The following is a 23,898-nucleotide window of genomic DNA, read 5'->3' as shown; positions in this document are numbered from 1 at the left end:
TGCTATTATTGTTCGAATTTTGTAGGAACCCAGAGCTATCCTTGTGTGCAATTGGACAGTCTGGAATCTGAGTCCAGAAATTTCAAAACTGAAATGTGAAAGGTAATTTTTCCCCATTTCTGCCCGTGATCATCAAATAGTTCCTCAACTTCAGCTCCTGGCTGGTGGATGTTCTTTTAAGTTTATTTATTAGTGTCACAAGTAGGCTTACAACAACACACCAATGAAGTTACTGTGAAAATCCCCGAGTCGGGTACACTGAGGGAGAATTTAGCACGGCCAATGCACCTAACCAGCACGTCTTTCCAACTGTGGGAGGAAACCGGAGCACCCAGAGGAAACCCACGCAGACATGGGGAGAAGGCGCAGACTCCACACAGCCAGTGACCCAAGGCTGGAATCGAACCCGGCTCCCCGGCGCTGTGAGGCAGTAGTGCTAACCACTGTGCCACCTGTTGGAGGGCAGTTAGAGATGGGCAATAAACGCTGGCCCAGCCAGTGATACCCATATCCCTTAAGAATTGTATTCATTTTTCAACAAGATCACTTCTCATTATTCCAGAGAACATGTAAAAGATAGGTTTGCATTCATTTAGCACCTTTCGCAGCTGCATGGTTTCCCAAAGCACTTAACAGTCAATCAGTTAATCAAGTACTTTCAAAGTGCAGGTGCTATTGCAATGTAGAAAATGAGGCAGCCAATTTGGGCACAGCAAGATCCCACAAACAACAATGTGACAATGACCGGATAAGCATTTTTTTGTGATCTTGACTGATGGACAAACATTGGCTAACGCACCAGGGATAGCTTCACAAATCTACTTTGAAATAGTGGTGTAGAGACTGATTATAGAGAAAGCAGACAGGAACTCGGTTTAATGTCTCACGTAAAAGATAAACACTCCCTCAGTATTGCGCCGGAGTGTCAGCGAGATTTTTGCTCCATCTTTTCTTTAATTTTAATTCGTTCACAGGGTGAATATCCATTTTGCTCCTTTGCCTGAAGTCAGTATTATCCCAGTCAAGTCTAAAGACACAGATCCCCCCCATCGACAGAATCATGGGGAACTTCCGTGATTGAGGTTCGTCCATGGAGCAGGCATAGCAGATGCAGGTTAAGAATCGTCCTCCCTTCCCCCCTTGGCCCCTGGGAACATAGCAAATGTCAGTAGCAACAGGGAATGTTGAGCCACATCTGTGGACTGAATCGATCCACTTCCCTGGGACTGAGTAGCTGCTTCGCACCCCACCCCCTTCCCCCCCTGCCATCCCCCCCACCCCGCCCATCCGCCCCCAATAAACAAATTGAGCGTAGACAGAAATGGTAGCAGTTAAAAGAAAAGGACAGAATCGGTGGGATAAATTACATTTTGCAACACTGATTGAAACAGACTTTGCGATGGGTACTGATATGTGACAATTCTGTTTTACAGTCTAGCTCTTTGAATCTTATTGGTTGGGTCACTTGTTACCAGATTGTATTAACACACACCAGCAGCTGGTCAGTGGTCGCATCAACAGCCCACATGCCCTCTGTAAAGCTGCCGTAACAATGCCATCTGCCATCTCCCGAGGCTTTGTCATTGCCCAGGCAATTATATCAAATCGTGATTTTAATAGTAAATACCTTAAAGATGGCCTGATATGCAGTTGACGCTAGTGACCACGCGTGCAGGATGCATTCCCTTCTGTTCTCCGACTTTCAAGACTACGATTCTCATCAAGATCCATGAGTAACTCTGATCCATATGCTCACTTCTGCAGTTCCAGGACATCATGGGAATTGCAACTTATATTAAACAGGGAAATCGTGATTGATTGTGTCCATAACTACTCAGAGAAACAATAAAAATAATTGTATTCATATAGTGCCTCGTAAAATGTCCCAAGGTGTTCCAGAGGAGTTCTATAAAACAAAATTTGACACTAAATCACATGAGATATAACAACAGCTGGCAAAAAGCTTCGTCAAAGAGATAGGTTTTAATGGGAATCTTAAAAGATAGAAGAGTCAGAGGGGCTTAGGAAGGGAATTCCAATCCGTTTAATATCTATAGAATCGAAATTTGATTTAATATTGTCACATGTATTAGTATACAGTGAAAAGTACTGTTTCTTGTGCACTATACAAAGCATACCATACATAGAGAAGGAAAGGAGAGAGCGGAGAATGTAATATTACAGTCATAGCTAGGGTGTAGAGAAAGATCAACTTAATATGAGGTAGGTCCATTCAAAAGTCTGATGGCAGCAGGGAAGAAGCTGTTTTTGAGCCGGTTGGTATGTGTCCTCAGACTTTTGTATCTTTTTCCCAACGGAAGAAGGTGGAAGAGAGTATGTCCGGGGTGTGCGGGATCCTTGATTATGCTGGCTGCTTTTCTGAGGCAGCGGGAAGTGTAGACAGTGTCAATGGATGGGAGGCTGGTTGATGGACTGGGCTTCATTCATGATCCTTTGTAATTTCTTGCAGTCTTGGACAGAGCAGGAGCCATATCAAGTTGTGATACAACCTGAATGACTGTTTTCTATGGTGCATCTGTAAAAGTTGGTGAGAGTCGTAGCGGACATGCCAAATTTCCTTAGTCTCCTGAGAAAGTAGAGGCGTTGGTGGGCTTTCTTAACTATAGTGTCCGCATGGAGGGACCACCAGTCTAGGATTATAGAACCACTCCTGCCCCACTACTGTTCCCGATTCCTTCATCATTGCGGCCAAATTGAATAGTTGCGCGATTAGCTGTGTTTCACGTCATGGTGTTAGAAAGGTGCTGAGAGTTATGTCAGTGAACATCCATCTGGCAAAGAAGGAAAGTGGAATCAGCCTATGACAGGTTTGTTCAGAAAAATCCCATATAACATAAGTACAGACCACATTTCCCTTCCCCCACCAGTGGAAACTGGCTCTCCCAAGACCGGAATATCCCGCCTGAGGGCAACGGACCTTTGCATGGTCCATTTCCCACCCACTATGATTCCCTGCTGCCACTAAACTTTTAAATAGACTTACCTTATATTAAGTTGAACTTTCACTACACCCTTGCTATGACTGTGACACTACATTCTGCACCTGAGGTCCCTATCTGCTTCAAGAAGATGACCAGCATCCCAGTACCTAAGAAAAACCAAGCAGCGTGCCTTAATGACTATCGGCCGGTGGCTCTGACGTTCATCATTATGAAGTGCTTCCAAAGGCTAGTCATGGCACGAATCAGTTCCAGCCTCCCGGACTACCTGGATTCAGTAGTTTGCCTACAGCGCAACAGGTCCACAGCAGACGCCATCTCCCTGGCCCTGTACTCAGCCCTGGAACATCTAGATAACAAAGACCCCTATGTCAGACTCCTATTTATTGACTACAGCTCAGCCTTCAACACCATTATTCCCATGAAACCCATCTCCAAACTCGGTGGCCTGAGTCTCGATACTTCCCTCTGCGACTGGATCCTGAACTTCCTAACTCACAGACCACAATCAGTAAGGATAGGCAACAACACCTCCTTCATGTTCATCCTCAACACCGGTGCCCCACAAGGCTGTGTCCTCAGCCCCCTACTATACTCCTTATACATCTGACTGTGTGGCCAAATTCCCCTCCAATTCGATTTTCAAGTGTGCTGTGTGGAGTTTGCACATTCTCTGTGTGGAGTTTGCACATTCTGTGTGGAGTTTGCACATTCTACTGTGTGGAGTTTGCACATTCTCCTCGTGTCTGCGTGGGTTTCCTCCGGGTGCTCCGGTTTCCTCCCACAGTCCCAAAGGTGCGCGGGTTAGGTTGATTGGCCTTGCTAAAATTGCCCCTTAGTGTCCTGGGATGCGTAGATTAGAGGGATTAGTGGGTAAAATGTGTAGGGATATGGGGGTAGGGCCTGGGTGGGATTGTGGTCGGTGCAGACTCGATGGGCCAAATGGCCTCTTTCTGTACTGTAGGGTTTCTATGATTTCTATGATGATGACACCACCATAGTGGGTCGGATCTCAAACAATGACGAGACAGAATACAGGAATGAGATAGCGAATCTGGTGAACTGGTGTGGCAACAATAATCCCTCCCTCAATGTCAACAAAACGAAGAAGGTTGTCATCGACTTCAGGATGCGTAAAGGAGAAGATGCCCCTGTCTACATCAACAGGGACGAAATAGAAAGGTTTGAGAGCTTCAAGTTTTTACGTGTCCAGATCACCAGCAACCTGTCCTAGTACCCCCCCCCCACCCCCCCCCATGCCGATGCTATAGTTAATAAAGCCCACCAATGTCTCTACTTTCTCAGAAGACTAAGGAAATTTGGCATGTCAGCTACGACTCTCACCAATTTTTACAGATGCACCATAGAAAGCATTCTTTCTGGTTGTATCACAGCTCAGTATGGCTCCTGCTCTGCCCAAGACCGCAAGGAACTACAAAAGATTGTGAATGTAGCCCAATCCATCATGCAAACCCAGCCTCCCATCCACTGACTCTGTCTACACTTCCCGCTGCCTCGGCAAAGCAGCCAACATAATTAAGGACTCCACGCACCCCGGATATTCTCTCTTCCACCTTTTTCCGGCGAGAAAAAGATACAAAAGTCTGAGGTCACGTACCAACCGACCCAAGAACAGCTTCTTCCCTGCTGCTGTCAGACCTTTGAATTGACCTACCTTGCATTCAGTTGATCTTTCTCTACACAATACTGTATACTAATACATGTGACAATAATAAATCAAATCAACCCTCTACTTTCCTTCTCCCCTATGTACTCTATGAATGGTGTGCCTTGTCTGTATAGCGCACAAGAAACAATACTTTTCACTGTATCCCAATACATGTGATAATAATAAATCTAATCAGTGTGCTGCTTGGGCAAAATTACTGAGAGAGAAACACAAAATACTGGAGCTATTTGGAACTGGGGACAGGGTGCAACTCCCATTGAGGCAGCACGTGGCGGGAATCCAGTGGCTGAAATGTAACCAACGTGCTTCTTGCGTGAGTCAACGTCATCACGTAGAGCACAGAACGTATGGGAATGTACCATGTATAGCTATGGGGGGAGACAGAAAGTAAAGGCTGAGGATTTGAGTGATTAATAGTTCTAAGAGGGTTGGATTAAAGATAGTAAATGTTCTGCCAGATATTAATACTGTTGGAAGCGTGCTGCTGCCTGTTGAGTAGCTGTTGGAGGCTCTCTGGGTGAGGCGGGAGAGGGGGTGTCTCCCCTGCCCCGGGCCGCTTGGTTCCTCCCGGCGGGGCTATGAGCCGCGGCTTCTGCGCATGCTCGTTCTTTCCGGTGAGAAGCAGCCATGAGGTGAGCGGGATCGGGATTGGGGGGAATCCACCGGGGATCGGGCGAGGGATCGACTAGGGATCTAGGGGGGGAGACAAGAAGGCGGCTCAGCGACAGCTGAAGACGGTGAACGGGGCGGGTGATCGCCGCACTTTCCGGCGGCGGGGGGGGAAGAGAGCCCCGGAGGCCTGAGGCCTAGTCAGTGTCGCAGCCTCGGCCTCCCGTGTAGGCCTGGGGCTCAGAGGCACCGTCCCGCTGCCGGCAGGGAGAGATTGTATCGGCGGCCTTGCGTCTTTTATTCTTCTATAATGAAGCAGCAGACGGCTATTCGGCCCAACGTGCCCATACTAGCCCATCGAGCCTTGCACATGTTGTTTCCCTGCTCCCCTCTTTCTGAGCTGCAGCTGAATCCGCTTCCAGAACATCTCAGTCCCTTGTGTTCACTTTAAATAACACTCAGCCCCTCGCCAATCTTGCCCTGTTTTCTTTGTCAATTTAAACAGTGGCAAATTCCTTTAAACAGAACCAAATGCTGGAAATCTGAAATAAAATGATGAAAATGCTCAGCATCTGTGAAAATAAATGGTCAATGTTTTGGGGCAGTGGCCTTTGCGAAGAACAAATACCTTCAGTCCAGTCCATGCCTTCTGCTTACTCACTCCTCTGCCACTGCAAGCAATTTCTCCTTATTTATTCTCTCTGAATCCCTGTAGTCTGGACAGGCCATTTGGCCCATTTAGCCAGCACTGGCAGTGATCCCACCTCGGCCCTATCCCTGTAACCCCACATTTATGCTGTTAATCCCCTGACACTAAAGGGCAGTTCAATAAGTTTGTTTATTAGTGCCACAAGTCGGCTTTCATTCACACTATGAAGTTCACACTATGAAGTTACTGTGAAAATCCCCAAGTCGCCACACTCCAGTGCCTGTTCGGGCACACTGCGGAAGAATTTAGCGTGGCCAATGCACCTAACAGCACATCTTTTGGACCGTGGGAGCAAATGCAGAGCACCTGGAGGAAACCCATGCAGACACGGGGAGAATGTGTGGACTCGGCACAGACAGTGACCGAAGTTGGGAATCAAACCCGGGTCCCTGGCACTGAGGCAGCAGTGGTAACCACTGTCACATACACTGGCCAATCATCCTAACCCGCATATCTGTGGATTGTGGGAAGCAACTGGAGCACCTGGAGAATACCCACAGAGACATGGAAAATGTGCAAGATCCACACACACTGTCACTCAATGCTGGAATTGAGCCCTGGAGCTAACCATTGTGCCACTGTGCCCTAAATTTAATGCAATGATACCTTGGGCTCAGAGTTTGATATTTTTCAGTGCCCCTGTTAACTATCCCTTTAACCCTTCTGCTCTAAGAAAAATGCCAACTGCTTTGGTCTTTAAGTCATGCATTCTTTAAAGTACAGTTTAGTTATTAGTCGCAAGCAAGGCTTACATTAACACTGCACTGAAGTTACTGTGAAATTCCCCTAATCGCCACATTCTGGCGCCTATTCGGGTCAATGTGCCTAACCAGCATGTCTTTCAGAATGTGGGAGGAAACCGGAGCACCCGGAGTAAACCCACGCAGACACGGGGAGAATGTGCAAACTCCACACAGACAGTGGCCCAAACTGAGAATCGAACCCTGGTCCCTGGCGCTGTGAGGCAGCAGTGCAAGCCACCATGCTGCCCACTGTCATTCTGCTCAATCTACACTGCATCCTCAGATCTTGATGTGAAGGGGTGTATGTGAATGGTGTCGTTAAACTTCTTCCTCAGACCTTGTCATTGTTTGTGTGAAGTGGTGCCCAGAATTGGCCAGAGATCAAGGAAATTGCGGAACAATTAAACTACTATAGTCCTGTCCCCCCTCAGTAACTTCCCAGAAATGCTAAGGAATCAAGGGCCTAGTGAGAAGGTGGAATTGAAGGAAATTGAGTTTACTTGATGATTAATGGTGAGCCAATAAATCCCCAGGGCTTGATGCTCTACATCCCGGGGAGGTGCAGGAGGTGACCATGGAAATAGTGGATGCATTGCTTGTCATCTTCCAAAGCTCTGTAAATTCTGGAACAGTCCTCAGAGATTGGAAGGTAACAAATGGAACCCCACTATATAAAAAAAGGAGGGATGGAGCAAATGAGAAATTCAAGACTGGTTAGCCTAACATTGGTAGTAGGGAACATGCTAGAGTCTATTGTAAAGGATGAGATGGCAGAACACTTGGAAAATATCAAGGGGATTAGACAAAGTCAACATGGATTTATGAAAGGGAAATTGTGTTTGACACATCTGCTGGAGTTTTTTGAGGATGTAACTAACAGAATGGATAGGGGGGAATCATTGGCTGTGGTATATTGGAATTTTCGGAAAACTTTTGATAAAGTTCCTCGGTTAGTATGCAAAATTGAAGAACATGAAATTAGACTAATATATTGGTATGAATTGAGAATCGGTTAGCAGGAAACAGTAAGAATAAATGGGTTAGTTTCGAGTGGCAGGAAGGAACTACTGGGTTCTGCAGAGATCAGTGTTTGAGTTCCAACTTGTTTAAAATATACATCAATGATTTGGATGAGGGAATGAAATGTAATATTTCCAAAGTTGATGGGAATATGAGTGGTGAGGCTTCAAGGTGACTTAGACAAGTTGAGAGTGGGTAAATACATGACAGTTACAGTAAAATGTGAATTGTGAAGTTATCCATTTTGGTTGGAGAAACAGAATGGCAGGGCATTATTTATATGGTGATAGATTGGGAAATGATGGTGTCCTTGTGCACAAGCCATTGAAAGTAAGCATGCAGGTGCAGCAAGTGATTAGGGCAAATAGGATGTTGGCCTTCATTATAACAGGGTTTGAATACAGGATCAAAGATGTCTTTCTTGTGTGGTGCAGTGGTTAGCACTGCTGCCTCAGCACCAGGGACCCGGGTTTGATTCTGGCCTTGGGTGACTGTGGCATTTGCACATTCTCCCTGTGTGTGTGGGTTTCCCCTGGGTGCTCCAGTTTCCTCCCATAGTCCATAAAATATGCAGGTTAGGTGGATTAGCCATGGTAAATGCTTGCGGTTATGGGGATGGGGCTGGGAAATTTCATCTCGAGTAAGATGCTCTGACTGTCGATGCAGAGTTGATGGGCTGAATAGCCTCCTTCTGCACTATAAGGATTCTGTGGTTACTGCATTTGTTCAGGGCCTTGTGTTATGATGGGGAAGGTTGATCCTCTGAGAACTAACACTTAACTACTCAGAGGAGTACCTTTCCTCATCCATTAGAGAGAGAGAAGGGGTAATATCTGCGCTTCAGCAACTTTGTGGTTAAATCAAAATAACTACCTGAGACACTAAAATCAACAAGTAACACTATTTATCTAACTAGCAGTGAGCAGGTTAACTAAAGTATTAACAAACCGAATAAAAAGCTATTCTAATGGAATGCTGTTTAGAGAAATACAATTCCCACTTAGCAAAAAAAATAGAATTTTTAGTCACACTCAAAATACAACCAGGTTTTATCTTCTGGAATCTTGTCTTCTTTGCTGATTTCTTTTGTCTGGAACCTGTGGCTTCTTTTTGGTACCTTTTCTATTCAGATGAAGCTTTGAGCTAAAAGCTATTAGCTGTGGCAGAGGCGGTTGCTGGCTGTCTCTCTGGAGCTCACTGTTATACCCCCGATGACAGAGCAACATCCCCGCAATAGGATTGGTTTACAGGTTACCAAAACAACATACTCCAATCTGATAGGCTGCTGTTGTTCAAATGCCTTTTAGTATAAATTGGATAAAAGCAAATTACTGCGGATGCTGGAATCTGAAACCAAAAGAGCAAATGCTGGAAAGTCTCAGCAGGTCTGACAGCATCTGTAAGGAGAGAAAGAAGGGCAGATGACCCTTTTGTCAAAGCTTTGATCATTGTTGGTTGAATAACCTTGTGATATAACATAGAACAGTACAGCACAGAACAGGCCCTTCGGCCCACGATGTTGTGCCGAGCTTTATCTGAAACCAAGATCAAGCTATCCCACTCCCTATCATCCTGGTGTGCTCCATGTGCCTATCCAATAACCGCTTAAATGTTCCTAAAGTGTCTGGACTCCACTATCACTGCAGGCAGTCCATTCCACACCCCAACCAATCTCTGCGTAAAGAACCTACCTCTGATATCCTTCCTATATCTCCTACCACGAACCCTATAGTTATGCCCCCTTGTAATAGCTCCATCCACCCGAGGAAATAGTCTTTGAACGTTCACTCTATCTATCCCCTTCATCATTTTATAAACCTCCATTAAGTCTCCCCTCAGCCTCCTCCGCTCCAGAGAGAACAGCCCTAGCTCCCTCAACCTTTCCTCATAAGACCTACCCTCCAAACCAGGCAGCATCCTGGTAAATCTCCTCTGCACTCTTTCCAGCGCTTCCACATCCTTCTTATAGTGAGGTGACCAGAACTGCACACAATATTCCAAATGTGGTCTCACCAAGGTCCTGTACAGTTGCAGCATAACCCCACGGCTCTTAAACTCCAACCCCCTGTTAATAAAAGCTAACACACTATAGGCCGTCTTCACAGCTCTATCCACTTGAGTGGCAACCTTTAGAGATCTGTGGATATGGACCCCAAGATGTCTCTGTTCCTCCACAGTCTTCAGAACCCTACCTTTGACCCTGTAATCCACATTTAAATTAGTCCTACCAAAATGAATCACCTCACAAACTCCATTTGCCATTTTTCAGCCCAGCTTTGCATCCTATCCATGTCTCTTTGCAGCCTACAACAGCGCTCCACCTCATCCACTACTCCACCAATCTTGGTGTCATCAGCAAATTTACTGATCCACCCTTCAGCCCCCTCCTCTAAGTCATTAATAAAAATCACAAAGAGCAGAGGACCAAGCACTGATCGCTGTGGCACTCTGCTAGCAACCTGCCTCCAGTCCGAAAATTTTCCGTCCACCACCACCCTCTGTCTTCGATCAGACAGCCAGTTACCTATCCAATCGGCCAACTTTCCCTCTATCCCACACCTCCTCACTTTTATCAAGCACGTCATTTGTCATACCTCATTTCCAAGAAACCGATCCAATACTGCTTCCTATTTATCGGACAGCAGATGTTGATTATGAAAGTGCTTCTGTGATCGCATCAGTAATTCTCCCCTACTGTGCTGTTTCTCTCAACATTACATGTATTAGGATGATTCACCTGCAGTGTTTCTCCCTGAGAAGTGAGATCGGTTGCTAAGCTTTTTATCTTGTGCTCAGGGTAAACACAAGTGTGCCAAGTTGTAAAAGATCATATTTTATACAACGGGCAAGTTGACCCTGATCAAGATTTTTGCCATGGAGACAGTAATGGGGAATGATAGGCTCCCCAAGCAGCAGGGTAATTTGAAAGGGGTACAAGGCTTGAACATTGCCGAGAATAGGCCCTTGTGTATGAATGTTTGTTGCTTCTAGCAAGCGAACCAAGTTATGAACTTGGCTGATTATCTTAAAATTAGCTGTGTTAACTCAGGGTTGTTCAGCAAGTGCCACCTGATTGTGAAATTGTCTGTAGGTATTTTTGTATATAGTGGCTGGCCAGGTGCAGCATATCGCAGACAACTGAATGATGGAACATCATGTTTCCAACAGCCAATTGCTGACACATACCTGGCATCATGGCAGCACTGAAATTGTGTTGCTAATTCTATGGTACGCAGGCGATCCCATGTCCATTGGACAGCATGGTGGCACAGTGGTTAGTACTGCTGCCTCTCAGCGTCAGTGATCCGGGTTCGATTCCGGCCTTGGGTAACTTTGTGGAGTTTGCACCTTCTCTCCCCGTGTCTGCGTGGGTTTCCTCCGGGTGCTCTGGTTTCCCCCAACAGTAAGAAGTCTCACAACACCAGAGACGACTTACTGTGTTTACCCCAGTCCAATGCCGGCATCTCCACATCATTCCTCCTCCAGTCCAAAGATGTGCGGGTCAGGTTGATTTGGCCATGCTAAATTGCCCCTTGATGTCAGGGGGATTAGCAGGGTAAATACGTAGGGTTACATGGATAGGGTCTGGGTGGGATTATTGTCGGTGCAGGCTCACTGGGCCGCATGGCCTGCACAGTAGGGATTCTATAATCCTGAGTTTGACCTTCAGGGGTCATGTTTTTCAATCTTGCCTGAAGAGTATCAATACTTATTATTGGTTCCAATATTAAAACATGAATTTTTAGAATATTCTGCACCTGTTTGGTGATATCTTTTACCCTCAAAGAGGCAGTATACAGGTGCTTTGTTTGCATTTACAAGTGTGCTCTGTGACTATCAAATCGCCTGATATTCCATTTCTACCACGTGCGGTTAAATCTGCTGTGATACTGAGGTATTGATTCTTGCTTCAGTCCTCTGATGAGTCGTGCTGTCTAACTGGTCAAGCGAGTACCGCTGGCTTGAGACAGTTTCTGTATCCTCTTGCCTTTTGCCCTGTCTGGTCACTCATTCCCTCACTAATTCTGGCTGTTAGGGGACCACATCCTGGAATGTGTTCAGGGAGAAACTGACTTTCAGACGCACCCCTGGGACGACAGCTGCTTCTTGAGCTCGGGGGCGGGGGGCTAAGTTCAAACAACTGGCAGCACTTGCCTGCACAAGAGTTTATCATCCTTGAGTTCCCATGGAGTACAGGATGTGGGGGTGGGGGTCGCAGCTGGCCTGCCTTGGTAGTCAAGTTGTTGACCGTGAGATCTTGACCATAAAAATACTTTAGTAGACCATAAGACATAGGAGCGGAAGTAAGGCCATTCGGCCCATCGAGTCCACTCCACCATTCAATCATGGTTGATTTCAACTCCATTTACCCGCTCTCTCCCCATAGCCCTTAATTCCTCGAGAAATCAAGAATTTATCAATTTCTGTCTTGAAGACGCTCAACGTCTCGGCCTCCACAGCCCTCTGTGGCAATGAATTCCACAGACCCACCACTCTCTGGCTGAAGAAATTTCTCCTCATCTCTGTTCTAAAGTGACTCCCTTTTATTCTAAGGCTGTGCCCCCGCGTCCTAGTCTCCCCTGTTAATGGAAACAACTTCCCTACGTCCATCCTATCTAAGCCGTTCATTATCTTGTAAGTTTCTATCAGATCTCCCCTCAACCTCCTAAACTCCAACGAATACAATCCCACGATCCTCAGACGTTCATCGTATGTCAGGCCTACCATTCCTGGGATCATCCGTGTGAATCTCCGCTGGACCCGCTCCAGTGCCAGTATGTCCTTCCTGAGGTGTGGGGCCCAAAAAACAACATTATAAGACTCTGAATAAAGCACCAACATTGTATTTCTTCAGATTCTGTGTTAAATTTTACCATTTTCAATTCTGCCTTTGCATCTGTTTTTCTCACCTGGTTTCCCCTGTGCATCATGCTCCTTGGGAAACCAAGAGTTGACTATGATTTAAGTGATTGAGTTTATCCTGCCACCTTCAATTAAAGTTGCATTTGATAGTTAGATGTGGGCAAATTGGTTATAACATTTCGCTTGTGAGTAAACGTAGATTAAATCTGTGGTTAAATGGTTGTCATTCAGTTCCATCGGTCGGGCAGCCTTTGGAAATGTTTGTAATTTTATGCTATTGGCTCAGCCCGTTAACTGTAATCTTTTACTTGGCACCTTCAAAAAACGTTGATCGATGTTCAGTATTTGGAAATCTAAGCAAATGTTTGTTGTTTTTTTAAATACAGTATGCTCAGGCTTCAGAAGAGGCTGGCCTCCAGCGTTTTGCGCTGTGGCAAGAAGAAGGTATGGCTGGATCCCAATGAAACGAATGAAATTGCCAATGCCAATTCCCGTAAGTAAGCATTTTGTAATCAGGATGGTCGGGTTTATCGGTACCCGTTCCTTCGGTATCTTCTGCCAGCTGTGGTCCATTCCATTAGGGGGTGGTGGCGTTGTGGTATTGTCACTGGGCTGCTAATCCAGCAGATGCAGGCTAATGCTCTGATGGCGTGGGATTAAAATTCAGTTAACAAGTCTAGATTACGAAGCCAGTCCCCTTTAATGGTGACCATGAAACCATCAATAGTTGTAAAAAACCCATCTGGTTCACTCATGCTGTTTAGGGAAGTAAATCTGCCGTCTTTACCCAATCTCCAGGCCCACAGCAATGTGATTGATGCTTTATTTTCATAGAACAGCACAGGAACAGGCCCTTCGGTGCACAGTGTTGTGCTGAACGTGACACCAAATTAAACTAATCCCTTCTGCCTGCTCTTGGTCCATATCCCTCTATTCCTTGCATATTCATGAGCTTATCTAAAAGCCCCTTAAACGCCCCTATCGTATCTGCCTCCACCACCACCCCTGGCAGCAAGTTCCAGGCGCCTACCACTCTGTTTACAAAAAAACATTGCCCCTCACATCTCCTTTGAACTTTCTCCCCCTCTCAAGTGCATGCCCCCTAGTATTAGACATTTCAACTCTGGGGGGGGGGGGGGATTCTGACTCAACCCTATTTATGCCCCTCATAATTTTATACACTTCTATCAAGTCTCCCCTCAGCCTCCACCTCTCCAGAGAAGAGAGTCTTAGTTAGTCCAGCCTCTTTATAGCTCATGCCCTCGTAATTCAAGCAGCATCCTGGTAAACCTGGAAGCTTTGACAAAGGGTCATCTGGACTCGAAACGTCAGCTCTTTTCTCTCTTTACCGATGCTGCCAGACCTGCTGAGATTTTCCAGCATTTTCTCTTTTTTTAGCTCCTGATAAACCTCCTCTGCACCCTGTCCAAAGCCTCCACGTCCTTCCTGTGGTGTGGCGACCAGAATTGGACGCTACTGTCTTGGGTGCGGCCTAACCGAGGCTGTCTGAAATGTCCAAGCAAAAGCCGTTCATTTCAAGGGTAATTAGGGATGGTGAGCAAATGCTGGCCTTGCCAGTGATTCCCACATCCCATGAAAGAATAAAGAGCTTTGCTGTGTCGGACATGGGGAGATTTGGATGGCTCCCAAGTTATTCCTCCTGCTGCAGTGCTGAAAAGAATGCAGTAGTGTCTTTCTAATGAGATCCAGGCCTCGTCTACTACTTGGAGTGGATGATACAGATCCCATGGCTTGATTGAAAAGAGCTGGGGGTGTTCTGTTGTCCCTAACACCAGCCAGCACTGTTATAGGCAAGCAGCTCGCTCTTTATCTCATTACTATTCGCGGAGCCTTTCTGTGTGTAAGAAGGCTGTTGTTCTTGCTGGCATTGCAACAATGACTGTGTATTTCACAAAGTAATTGGTTCTGAAGTGATCATTCTGAGGATATGTGAAACAGTATCTGAATGCAAACTCCTGTACTGCTCGGAATAAGGGATCTTCCGTGTTCCTATCGGCCTTTTCCTCTTCAGTTAGGTCATTTCTTTTGACTTGTCAAAAAGTAAAGTTGCCACCCTCCCAGGTGACCATCAGCTCCCCGACAAAGAGGAGAGCTGAGTGGTGGCGATTTAACCCGAGGATCACCGCACCCTCGGGCAAGGTTGAGAATAACCTCAGCTGGTGTGAGAATTGAATCCATGCTGTTGGCCTCTCCCCCATCACGAACCAATTCAGCTAAACTGTCTTGTTAATGTCATCTGTAACTGGGTTGATTTGGAGGTTTTGGTCCAAAGTCTTTAGACTGGTTATAACAATCGACTGTTTACTATTGTGATGTTACAACTGCAGTTCTAGTTTGAATGATATGACAATTGAGCAGTTATTCAAACAAGATGGTGTGTAAGGACAGAAAATAGGAGTTGGCCATTTGGCCCTTCTAGCTTGCTCTACCATTCATTATAATCATGGCTGATCATCCAACTCAATAGCCTGATCCCGCCACCACTTCCCCTCCTTGTCCCGCCCATGTCATAGAACATAGAAAAAATACAGCACAAACAGGCCCTTCGGCCCACAAGTTGCGCCAGTCATGTCCCTACATACCTAGGCTTACCTATAACCCTCAATCCTATTAAGTCCCTTGTACTCATCCAGAAGTCTCTTAAAAGACCCTATTGAGTTTGCCTCCACCACCACTGATGGCAGCCGATTCCACTCACCCACCACCCTCTGAGTGAAAAACTTACCCCTGACATTTCCTCTGTACCTACTCCCCAGCACCTTAAACCTGTGTCCTCTCGTAGCAGCCATTTCAGCCCTGGGAAAAAGCCTCCGAGAATCCACCAGATCTATACCTCTCATCATCTTGTACACTTCTATCAGGTCACCTCTCATCCTTCGTCTCTCCAAGGAGAAAAGACCGAGTTCCCTCAGCCTATCCTCATAAGGCATGCCAACCAATCCAGGCAACATCCTTGTAAATCTCCTCTGCACCCTTTCAATCATTTCCACATCCCTCCTGTAATGAAGTGACCAGAACTGAGCACAGTACTCCAAGTGGGGTCTGACGAGGGTCTTATAAAGCTGCATCATTATCTCCCGACTCCTAAACTCAATCCCTCGATTGATGAAGGCCAGCACACCATACGCCTTCTTAACCACCTCCTCTACCCGTGAGGCCGATTTTAGAGTCCTCTGGACCCGGACCCCAAAGTCCTTCTGATCCTCTCCACTGCTAAGAGTCTTACCCCTGATATTATACTCCTTCATCCCATTCAACCTACCAAAATGGACCACTACACATTTATCCGGGTTGAAGTCCGTCTGCCACTTCTCCGCCCAGTCTTGCACCCTATCTATGTCACGCTGCAGCTTCTGACATCCCTCCAACTTATCCACAACATCACCAATCTTCGTGTCGTCGGCAAACTTACCAACCCATCCCTCCACTTCCTCATCCAGGTCATTTATGAAAATGACAAACAGCAAGGGTCCCAGAACAGATCCCTGGGGCACTCCACTGGTGACCGACCTCCATTCAGAGAAAGACCCTTTGATCCTCTTTGACTTTCACTCTTTCCTCTATCACTTCAAGAGCTATAACTTAACTCCTTGAAAACATACAATGTTTTGGCCTCAACTGCTTTCTGTGGTAACTAATTCCACTCCCACTGACTTAGCATCTCTCTGGATGAAGACACTTCACCTCGTCTCAATCCTAAATGGTTTACCCTGCATCCTTCGATCATATCCCTTATCTGGACTGCATCTGTCTAAGGGTTTTATAGGTTTCTATTAGATTTTCTCCGCCCCCTGCTCCCCCACATTCCTCTTCTCATGTGTCAGTCCCGCCATCCCGGGAATGAGTGTAATCTGGGTGCATGATTTCTGTTGTGTTACTTACCAGGTACTTTGTTGCAGCATAGGGAGTTATTATGCCGCTTAACAAACTTACTTTGCCCTCTGCAGGTCAACAGATCAGAAAATTAGTTAAAGATGGTCTGATTATCCGCAAGCCCGTGACTGTACACTCGCGTGCTCGATGCAGGAAGAATACTCTTGCACGCAGGAAGGGCCGGCACATGGGCATCGGTAAATAATGCTTTTGCGTTCGCCGTAAGGAATAAAAATGTCTTGCGAGTCATTCATTTGAATGGCGTCTGTTTAGTGTACAGGGAATGGATTGGAATAACTAGAAACTCCTAACACTACCTGGAAATGAAAGATGCTTAATTTATCAGAGCCGCACAAGTTTATGAATGTTAACCAGTGACTACTTTTAGTGAGTTGAGCCCTTCTCCGGCCTTTTCTATTTAACCTACTACTTGCACAAGAAAGAACAGCAATCTGCTGCTTAAGATCAGGAACTACGCTACTCTCTGGGTGGACAGTAGTGTGAGCTGTGACTCTGGGGAGCACTTCCGCCCGAGTCGGGAGGTTTCGGGTTTGTCATTTTGAGAACAAAAATCAAGGCTGACACTCCAGTGCACTACTGAGGCTGTGCTGCATTGCCAGAGATACCATGATTTGGATGGGATCTGCAAACCTCATCTGTCCCCTCGGGTGGAGTTAAAGACCCCACAGAAAAGAGAGAGAGAGAGAACTAGCTAATCCAACAGTACAATTTCAGAGAAGGTCTGTGGAGTTTTCCCTAGTGTCCTGGATTTAGGATAAAGGGTGGGATTCTCCAGCCGTGTGCACCCCTGAAATTCCTGCCTGAGCTCAATGGACCTTTAAATGGTCTGCCAAATCCCTTTTGTCTCCCGCGATGGGAGAATTTTGGCCAATGTTTTCACTCTTGCCATGTGTAATGGGCCAAAGGGCATTTTTCTGTGCTGTATGACTGACTCTCTGTGAGGCAGGGTTAAAATGGTGAAACTTAACTAGTTGCCACAAGGGGGGGATCATCGACAAAACTTGCGTTTGCTGAACCTTTGTGGAATTGATCCTGAACACCTTTTGCTGTCATTGTGGTAAGGCCCATTCTTTCCTCTTGTAAATACATCATGGAAACGCAAGGTCAATGGTTAGACGTTGACAAATTGGTTTGATTAGAATGTAAATTAATTCCAGCTTCCACCTTCTCCATGCCATTTTGTGGCTAGCTCTAAAGTCATCACCTTGGATGTCTCCTTTGCAGGCTCTGGTGTCTTCCCCCATTTACTCAATTTATATTACCAACCTGTGCCTTTTAGTACTTTTCCCTCGACGTTGACATCTTTCTGGCTGTTTTGTCTGTCTCTCTCTCCCTGGTTAGGTAAGCGAAAGGGTACAGCTAATGCCCGCATGCCGGAGAAGCTGGCCTGGATGAGGAGAATGAGAATTCTGAGACGTCTGCTTCGCAGATACAGGGAGTCCAAGAAGATCGATCGCCACATGTAAGGTTCCTTGATGAGTTTGAAGTTTATTAGTGTCACAGGAAGGCTTACATTAACACTACAATGAAGTGACTGCGAAAATCCCCTAGTCGTCACACTCTTCAACACCTGCTCGGGTACACTGAGGGAGAATTTAGCATGGCCAATGTAGCTAACCAACACATCTTTCACTGTGGGAGGAAACCGGAGCATCCAGAGGAAACCCACGCAAGCATGGGGAGAATGTGCAGACAGTGACCCAAGCTGGGAATCGGACCCAGGTCCCTGGTGCCACTATACTGCCCCACAATGATTATTATTCCTGGCAGTGTTTCAATTGCTTTGAAATGCTCCCTAGTCCAAGGGTGCTTCTACTAATGCACTGCATTGCCTCCCTGTTTGACGTCAGCAAGTGAATCTACAGGAAGGAAGTGCTACATGAACTATCGGAGACCATTTACTTGTGACCTGCTGTAGAATTGTCCTCGTTTTGAATATAGCACTCCTTTCACTTTGTTATATTTTTGCTCCCTACACCTTTCTAGATGATTTAACTTGAGTTTATTAATATTCTAAATTGCTTTTCTCCCCACAATTGTCAGCCTGTCTCTTGCCAATTCCCTTATGCTTACTCGTGCATTCCCAATTGGATTGCCTCTGATTTCCATAGTCCATGAGAATGGATTTAAACATTGGCCTACCCTTCGTCAATGTAATTGTGTCTAAGCCTAAGAAGACTGCCTAGACCTGAGGGGCAGCCAAGTAGAAATGGAAGTTATAGCGCATTTGCACAGCAAAGTGCCTAGAATGGGTTAGCCAGTAATCCGTGGCTTATTAAGTCAAAATATCTTAAATATCAGAAATGTAAGATGAAGCAGTGATGCATCTGATTTCCAATTTCTAAATTTGGATTTCACAAATGCAAATTTCCTTGTGTTAAGTATTTCAGAACTGACTGGTTAATATGCTGTTTATCTAAATTTGCCTAAATATTTCTTTCCAGAATTATGGTTCATTAATCGAAAGGATCCCGCACTTGTAAAACAAAGCACAAATTACTGTCCTTCAGCATACTTCAAATTATGATGCCACTAATTCACAATAGTGTGAAGAAATGGGAGCTATATTTTCATATATATATATATATGTTACCCCTGTAGGTATCACAGCCTGTATCTGAAGGTGAAGGGTAATGTCTTCAAGAATAAGCGCATCTTGATGGAGCATATTCACAAACTGAAGGCAGACAAGGCTCGCAAGAAGTTACTGGCGTAAGTACTTTGCAAAGGACCGCAAGGGCATTTTGGAATTGAGTGCAGTGCAGAGTTCAACTTGGGAGGAATAATTGTCATGCTCTCCAACTCGTGCAGCTCATTAGCTATTTTCTAACTAGACGTTTGAGCATGTGTGCAGTATTCTATAATTGAATCTTGATCTTGCAGATCAGAAGATGACTGTTATTTTTATCCTTGATCCCTTCTAAACATCAGACCATGGTTATGACTGGTCTGGTGATTGAGAGGCCTGGTCGAGTAATCTGGGGGACGTTCATTTTCTTTAACGGTGACCGTAGGACTACCAGATTGTCGATCGGGCTCACTCAATGCTCATTTTAGTGTAGGAGATCTGCCAGTCTCATTCAGTCTGGCCTCCATGACTCCAGACCCCACAGTAAGTTTCTGAACTGCACTCTGAAATGGCCTCGTGAGCCACTCGATGTGTTCAGGAAAGTGGCTTGCCAATGCCTTCAAAGGCAGTTGGGGAGAGGGTGAACTAAAAGCAGATGATTTCCACATTCTACGGGGTGGGGAGAAATCGGTTTTCTTTTTTTAAAAAAAGATTAGTAGACTTGGTATGGTATAAACTTGTAAGCTATGCCAAAGGGCGACTGTTGACCGGAGTTCATTGTGTTGCAGTGACCAGGCTGAAGCTCGCAGAACCAGGACCAAGGAAGCTCGTAAGCGCCGTGAAGAACGTCTGCAAGCCAAGAAGGAAGAGATCATTAAGACTCTGTCCAAGGAAGAAGAGTCCAAAAAATAAAACTGAATCTCTTGTACAGACTTGCAAAGTAATTAAAAATTGTTCATACCAGCTCTTGGCATGGTTTATTTTGTGGTGATGAGTGAGAATGTTAGTTTGAAGTTTGTCTATAGATCTTGGGGGAACCTGAGGGAGCTTGGACATTTGATATAAGCATTGTGAGATTGAACTGGTACCATAGATGGCACAGTTTAACAATCAAGGTGCTTCCATTTAAGATGAATAAACTTCTAGGTTCAAAAAGAGAAAATGCTGGAAAATCTCAGCAGGTCTGGCAGCATCTGTAAGGAGAGAAAAGAGCTGACGTTTCGAGCCCCGATGATCCTTTGTCAAAGCTAAAAGGCACAGAAAGTGGGAGATGGACTCCAGGGTGAGAGAATGAAAGATGAGTCATAGCCATAGAAACCAGGGGAAAAGGCTGCTAATGGCTGTCCACAGAGAATAAAGGGTGTGAATGGCCAAACGACAAGCTGTGACACGATGTTTGGGGGGGTGTGGTGGAAAAGATGGGACAGAGGTAGAATATAGAGAAGGGGAAGTGGGTGGGGAGAAAAATGAAGGACCATAAAGAAAAAAGTAGAGAACAGTAAAAAAAAAATAGAATGAAAACAAAGGGGGCAGAGGTGGGGTAGAGCAAATCATCTGAAGTTGTATTTGACTGGAAGTCACGGAGAGTTTTAATCCATCATCTTTTCTGAGCTTGCAGGCATTTGGGAAAGACTTCTCTCTATTTCCATAGCTAGAATTTTCCATGGACAGGTTGCTAGCCTATTGCCATTTTGGGCCAGGTTTTGGACTCGAATCCAGGACAACCAGTCTGCCTGTCACTCATCTGCAGATGTTACCTATACCTGATATACCGTTAAACAAATAGCTCCAAGTTACCAGAACAGGCTGAAGGGACTGAATGGCTTACTCCTGCACCTAGTTCTCGCGTTCAAATTAGCAGCAACTGAAAACAAGACTGACGTTTTATATTAGCCTCCACTGAACCATTGTCTAACCATGCTGCAAACGGATCAGACATGTCAGCCTTAAACAATGTGTTTGCCCTCTTATTGGCACAGTGAGATGAGGAACATACTGTTTCATGTACAATATGTTAGCTGCAGTAGACACCTGTCACCTTACAAGTCGACAAATGGTAAAACTTTTGACTCATTCCTGCAATGGGGAAGCAGCCAACTGGATGGAAACTTCATTTGCAGCTACCAGTGCAGAGGCAGGGATGCTACCTAGTGGGCCAACTAGAATAGGTACATTAGAGAGTTCCTAGAGGTGTTCGAAATGATGGATTTGAATAAAAAGGGTGACAAATGAAGAACACGTGTAAGCTGACTGGTGAAAGAACAAGAAGTGATCTGGGAGGCACCATCATTAGCATTGCTGCCTCACAACTGGGACCCAGGTTCAATTCTCTCTGCTGACTGGAGTTTGCATGTTTTCCCTGTGTTTGGGTTTCCTCCCACAGTCCAAAGATAGAATCATAGAATCCCAACAGTGCAGAAGGAAGCCATTCAGCCCAGAGACTGCTGACCACAATCCCACCCAGGCCCTATTCCCGTCATCCCATGTACTTACCCTGCTCATCCCCTGACACTAATGTCAATTTAGCATAGCCAATCAACCTAACCCGCACATCTATGGATTGTGGAAGGAAACCTGAGCACCAGGAGGAAACCCATGCAGACACGGGGAGAATGTGCAAACCACACACGGTGACCCAAGGCCGGAATCGAACCCAGGTGCCTGGCATTGTGAGGCCGCAGTGCTGACTACTGTGCCACCGTGCCAGATGTGTGGGTTAGGTTGATTGGCTATGAAAAATTGACCCTTAGTGTCGGGATTAGCAGGGTAAATTCGTGAGTTACGGGGATAGGGCCGGGGTGGGCTGCCTTCTGCACTGTAGGGATTCTATGATATTGGAAGTTCAACAGGATGGTTGGTTAGAATGTGAATGTGAAATGTGAATGTGATCCTGATGGGTGGAAACTAGATCTTGCAGTTTCCTTCCAAAAGAAATTGAATAAATATTTGGGAGGTAAAATTCCAGCGACGTAGGAAAAGAATGGGGAAGTGGGATTAACTAGATTGTTGATAGGGACAGTATAGACTCGGGGGGGCTGAGTGGACCCCTGTACCATTTACTGATCTTGGTTGCTCTCTTCAGTCCCAGTACACACAATTACGCAGAAATCTCTTAATCCTGTTGAGCCCCTGACCATGTGTTCCATTTTTATTATGGTATTTGCTACTTACCTGCATACCAGCACAAAAATACTTTGTTCGCATTCGCACCATGGCCGTTCTCAGTGTCATTGCCCCCATTTCAAGCCTCTTCTATAGAAACATAATATTAGTGGGTTTAATTGATGTCAACTATGAGGCAAGCGCTAACTTGATACGCTGTCCATTGTCTTTGCTTGTCCGCTTGCACATTAATGCTGGAACAGTTGGATTAAATTTCTGATGACAGGATTGCTGGGGTAACCTGGCAGTTCCACAGTAAACTAAGCTCATTAGTCAGACAATGAAGCAGATCTGGCACTGGGAGTGGAGCTGAAATGTAGATTGCTAACTTTTCATAAACATACACATTAGGAGTAGGCCCCTCAGCCTTTTGAGTCTGCTCCGCCATTCATAGCTGATCTGATTTTAACCTCAATTTCACGGTGGTTAGCATTGCTGCCTCACAGCACCGGGGACCTGGGTTCACTTCAAGCCTTTGGGCGACTGTCTGTGTGGGGTTTGCACGTTCTCCTCGCGTCGGCATAGGTTTCCTCCAGTTTTCACCCACAGTGCAAAGATTTGCAGGTGAGGTGGCTTGGCCATTCTAAATTGCCCCTTAGTGTCCCAAAATGTGGGGATTAGTGGGGTAAATGCAGGGGATTACGGTGATTGGATCTGGGAAAGATGCTCTGTCAGAGAGTCAGTGCAGACTCGATGGGCCAAATGGCCTCCTTCTGCACTGTAGGGATTCTATGGCTCCTGCGTAGCTGCGTCCCTGCCTTTGCATATCAAGAATCTATTTACCTCTGCCTTATATTCAAAGATTTCCACCATCTACTGAGGAAAAGAGTTCCATAGATTCACAAACCTTTGAGGAAAAAAAAACCTCATCTCTGTCTGAAATGAGTGGCCATTTATTTTTCAATAGTGACCCCGAGTTCTAGATTCCCCCACAAGGGGAAATATCTTTCCACATCCATTCTGTCAAACCCCTTTCGGATCCTATTTGTTTCAATTAAATCACCTCTTACTCTTCGGAACTCGAGCAGACACAAGCCTAGCCTGTTTGAACAAAGAAAATTACAGCACAGGAACAGGCCCTTCGGCCCTCCAAGCCTGCACCGACCATGCTGCCCGACTTAACTAAAACCCCCTATCCTTCTGGGGATTATATCCCTCTGTTCACATCCTATTCATGTACTTGTCAAGACGCCCCTTAAAAGCCACTATTGTATCCGCTTCCACTACCTCCCCCCGGCAACGAGTTCCAGGCACCCACTACTCTCTGTGTAAACAATCTGCCTCGTACATCTCCTTTAAACCTTGCCCCTCACACCTTAAACCTGTGCCCCTTAGTAATTGACTCTTCCACCCTGGGAAAAAGCTTCTGACTATCCGCTCTGTCCATGCCACTCATAATCTTGTAGATTTCTATCAGGTCTCCCCCTCAACCTTCGTCGTTCCAGTGAGAGCAAACCAAGTCTCTCCAACCTCTCCTCATAGCTAATGCCCTCCATACCAGGCAACATCCTGGTAAATCTTTTCTGCACCCTCTCCAAAGCCTCCACATCCTTTTGGTAGTGTGGCGACCAGAATTGAACACTATATTCCACGATAGAACTAAGGTTCTATAAAGCTGCAACATGACTTGCCAATTTTTAAACTTAATGCCCCGGCCA

General features: G+C 45.7%; 1 protein-coding gene across 1 annotated transcript; it reads left to right on the top strand.

Moving 5' to 3' along the window:
* Positions 1 to 5,119: 5,119 nt before the first annotated feature.
* rpl19 (ribosomal protein L19) lies at positions 5,120 to 20,041 on the top strand. Its single transcript, XM_078224145.1, has 6 exons — positions 5,120 to 5,282; positions 12,981 to 13,087; positions 16,563 to 16,685; positions 17,851 to 17,971; positions 19,111 to 19,221; positions 19,867 to 20,041. The coding sequence occupies exons 1-6, from the start codon at positions 5,278 to 5,280 to the stop codon at positions 19,988 to 19,990; spliced, it is 591 nt and encodes a 196-aa protein (XP_078080271.1). The 5' UTR covers positions 5,120 to 5,277; the 3' UTR covers positions 19,991 to 20,041.
* Positions 20,042 to 23,898: the final 3,857 nt, after the last annotated feature.

Source organism: Mustelus asterias, chromosome 11 (assembly GCF_964213995.1).
Source record: "Mustelus asterias chromosome 11, sMusAst1.hap1.1, whole genome shotgun sequence".
Taxonomy (NCBI): domain Eukaryota; kingdom Metazoa; phylum Chordata; class Chondrichthyes; order Carcharhiniformes; family Triakidae; genus Mustelus; species Mustelus asterias.
Note: the sequence above shows the minus strand (reverse complement) of the source record. Positions and strands in the feature narration are given on the sequence as shown.

What these genes read in the sequence shown, in the direction of transcription:
- rpl19 (XM_078224145.1), top strand. An exon ending in GGGCCGGCACATGGGCATCG is followed by an intron (nt 16,686 to 17,850) that starts GTAAATAATGCT and finishes CTCCCTGGTTAG; the next exon opens with GTAAGCGAAAGGGTACAGCT. An exon ending in AAGAAGATCGATCGCCACAT is followed by an intron (nt 17,972 to 19,110) that starts GTAAGGTTCCTT and finishes TTACCCCTGTAG; the next exon opens with GTATCACAGCCTGTATCTGA.